Source organism: Monoraphidium neglectum (genome assembly GCF_000611645.1).
Source record: "Monoraphidium neglectum strain SAG 48.87 unplaced genomic scaffold scaffold00021, whole genome shotgun sequence".
In the NCBI taxonomy this organism is placed as follows: domain Eukaryota; kingdom Viridiplantae; phylum Chlorophyta; class Chlorophyceae; order Sphaeropleales; family Selenastraceae; genus Monoraphidium; species Monoraphidium neglectum.
This window is the reverse complement of record NW_014013606.1, coordinates 1-3181: the sequence shown is the minus strand read 5'-3', so window position 1 is coordinate 3181 and position 3181 is coordinate 1. Positions and strand designations below refer to the sequence as shown.

Here is a 3181-nt window from a genome sequence, read left to right as displayed (position 1 = left end):
CCGCCCGCCTGCACAGAACAGGCCTGGTTGCAGGCGCTGGCCGGCGGTTGCTGCCTGGCCGTGCTGCTGCTGCTGCGGCTGCGGCAGCAGCTGCTGATGGTGGTGCTGTTGTTGAGGATGTTGCTGCTGCCCCTGTGCCTGCGCTTTCACACCGCCCGGCGGCTGCTGTTGCTGCTGCTGCTGTTGTTGCTGCTGGTGCAGTCGCGCCTGCACCTCCTCTATGCCGCGAGCCCAAGCGCTGTGCGCCCCTGACGCCAGGCGCTGCGCCATGCTGCCGTCCGACACAGCCTGCTGCTGCTGCTGCTGCTGCTGCGGCGGCGATTGCAACTGCTGATGCATTTCTTGCTGGCCCTTGGCACCGACTGGGACGAAACCATCCCACCTGGGCACTCCAGGCCCAGAAGCGTTCTGCTGCTGGTGCTGTTGCTGTTGCCCATTCCGCTGCTGCTGCTGCTGCTGCTGCTGCTGCTGCTGCTGCTGCTGCTGCTGCTGAGGCGCAAGCAGCGCTCCAAGCTGCTGTCGCCGCATCATTCGAGGGTCTTGGATGGGGGTGCTGCTCTGAAAGAAACCACCTCCAGCAGACCCATCTGCCGCCCCACCATTGCTAGCTGCGACCGCGCCTGCCCCCTGGCCCCCGTCCCCGCCCCCAGCCCCGGTCCCACCGCTGCTCGAGCGGCGCAGGGACGGCAGCGCCCGGGGCCGCGCCTGCCCCGGCTGTTGGCCTGCGCCGCCCGCGCCTGCCTGCTGGCGCGCATTGGTGGCTGCCCCGCCGCTGTTGGAGCTCCTGCGCCCCATGGGGTGCTGCTGCTGCTTTCCTGCCTGGGATGGTGGGAACGCCATCGCCGCTGCAGCGTCCAAGGCCCGCGCAGCCGCCGCGGTCGTGGCGAAGGCGGGCGCCAGGCGCTGCTGCTGCGGCGCCTGCGCCTGCCGCGTGCTTGGCTGCTGAGCTGCATGCCGCTTTTGCACCTTGCCTTTCGGCCGAGGTTGCTGCTGCTGCTGCTGGTGCTGCTGCTGCTGCTGCTGCCGCTGTGGCTGCTGCACGGCGGGGGTGAGAGCCCGCTTGTGCACGCCTGCCAGCGGAGGCTGCGCAGGCGGCTGCCACCCCCACGCCGTCCCAGGCACTGCACCGCCGGTCGAGTCGCCAGGGTTGACTGAGGGTCCGCTGCTCGTGAGCGAGGTGCGTGGGCGCCTGTGGCAAGATATTGGGGTGCAAGATGCAGCAAACATGTGAATGCAATGATTTCCAGCACACAAGCTGTGAGCAGAAACGCTTCTGCAAGTACGCGGACGCGTGCGGACACCCCCCCAACTCGCTGAAGTGCAGCCACGCTCACGTGCATCCTCAACAGCGTGCCCACACGCGCCCGCAAACGCAAACACCAACACACGCACCGCACAGGCGTCTCCGACCGCCGCCTCCTCGTGTGCGCCGCCAGCAGCGCCGGGTGCGGGCCGCCGCCCCCGAGCTCGCCCGCGCCTCCTGGCGCGCCGCCGCCGCGAGCGCCGCCGCCTCGCTGCGGCGGCGAAAGCTCCGAATCCAGCGGCGGCGCCGCGCCGCGACCAAACATCAGAGGCGATGCCGGCACCAGCCAGCCCGTGCCGGGCTGAGCACGCAGCGCAGCTGCGCGCGGCAGCGGCGGCCGGCCGTCCACGCCGAGGGCACTGGGCGGCGGCGCGGCGCGGTACGGCCCGAGGGTCGACGCCGGCCGCTTGGCACCCCCCTTTGCATGGTGGCCCTTGGCGCCGCCGCGGCCGCTGCCTGCAGGCTTTGACATGTTTGACATTGGCGGCGTCGACGGCCGCTGCTGCTGCTGCGCGCGCAGCTGCAGCGCCTGCTGCTGCCGCTCCGCCAGCTGCCGCCGCGCGAGGCACCGCTGGGCGTGCACGGCCGTGCGCGCGGACAGCACGATGCGCCGGCAATCGCCGCACACGACCACGCCGCCGCCGAAACCGCCGGCCGCCGCTGCTTCTGCGCCGGCGCCGCCGCCTGCAGCCGCCGGCCTCATCAGGCGGCCCAGCCACCCCCATTCCTCAGCAGCTGGCAGGGCCGTCTCCTCCACTTCCGCCAGGTCAGCGAACAGCGCCTCCGCTGCCTCGGGAGACGCCATGCGCGCGCCGTCCTCGCCGCTGCTCGCTGCGCCGTCGCTGCGCGCTGCCCCGGCAGCCGCCGCCTCGTCAGGCAACCCCTCGCCCGGCGCGTCCACATCTGGGGCGAGCCTGGAAGTCGGTAAATTGGCAGGCATTGCACCGTGTCGTTCGTGTTGGACGATGCAGGTGCTCGTCCTGCCGCAGACGTCACACCCACATAGGCTGCTTCGGGTCCGAGGCCGCCGGCCGCGCGTTGACCCCGTCGACCAGCCAGCCAAAGCAGCCAACCTGCAGGCGCACCTGCTGGTGTCCACCGCCTTGGCGTCGCCCTCCTCAAACACCTCGAGCAAATAGTCCACAAGCAAGTCAGGGCAGCCGCCCTGTGCCGCCAGCGAGGCTGGCAGTGGGCGCACCGTGTCGCCCACGGCTGCGAGGGTGACAGCAGCACCGCAAGTGGGCGGGCTCAGCGCGGCACAGGCGTCTGTGAGCGGGTCAGCATGACAGGGATCAAGTCTACGATCAACATGTAAGCCAGCATTCCCGCAAGCTGCATTGGAATGCTTTGCCAGCGTCAGGGCGGGCACCACATCACCCTTCGTGCGGTGCGTCTTGATGCATATTGTATCATGATACCAATGGATCGTCATGGCATACTTCACAGCAGGCACAGGGGCCTGCAGGGCCCGGACACAGGGGGACACCGTTCAGGAGGGCCCAACAGACCCCTGCTCACCGGTAACAAATCCTGCCATTGTTATAATCTCCACAGATCCGGCTCAGCGGACCACCCGCCTGCGCTGAGACGCCTTCATCTGTGCTGCAAGCTCCTGATGGCGTAAAACTTGCTGCAATTTGCTTACAAGCGTAAAATTTTCGTGACTGACAACCCGGCTGACAACCGTGAGGCAGAATGAAGCGAAGTTCTGGCGGGTGCGCCGCATGCCACCCTCGTCGGGTCAGGTTTCGCGCCGCGCCGACAGTAGTGCTGGGGCCGGCTGTGATGACTCGCGCCCAGCCCGCAGCCCCGCGGCCAAACTCTGTTGAGATAAATTTTGATGACACGCCGCTGCTTGCCGATTGCTTTGTCAACAAG

General features: G+C 68.7%; 1 protein-coding gene across 1 annotated transcript; it reads right to left on the bottom strand.

Moving 5' to 3' along the window:
• Positions 1–146: 146 nt before the first annotated feature.
• On the bottom strand, positions 147–2840 carry MNEG_0289 (hypothetical protein; the record flags this gene model as incomplete). Its single annotated transcript, XM_014051215.1, has 4 exons — positions 147–207; positions 1393–2217; positions 2389–2515; positions 2822–2840. The coding sequence occupies 4 exons, from the start codon at positions 2838–2840 to the stop codon at positions 147–149; spliced, it is 1032 nt and encodes a 343-aa protein (XP_013906669.1).
• Positions 2841–3181: the final 341 nt, after the last annotated feature.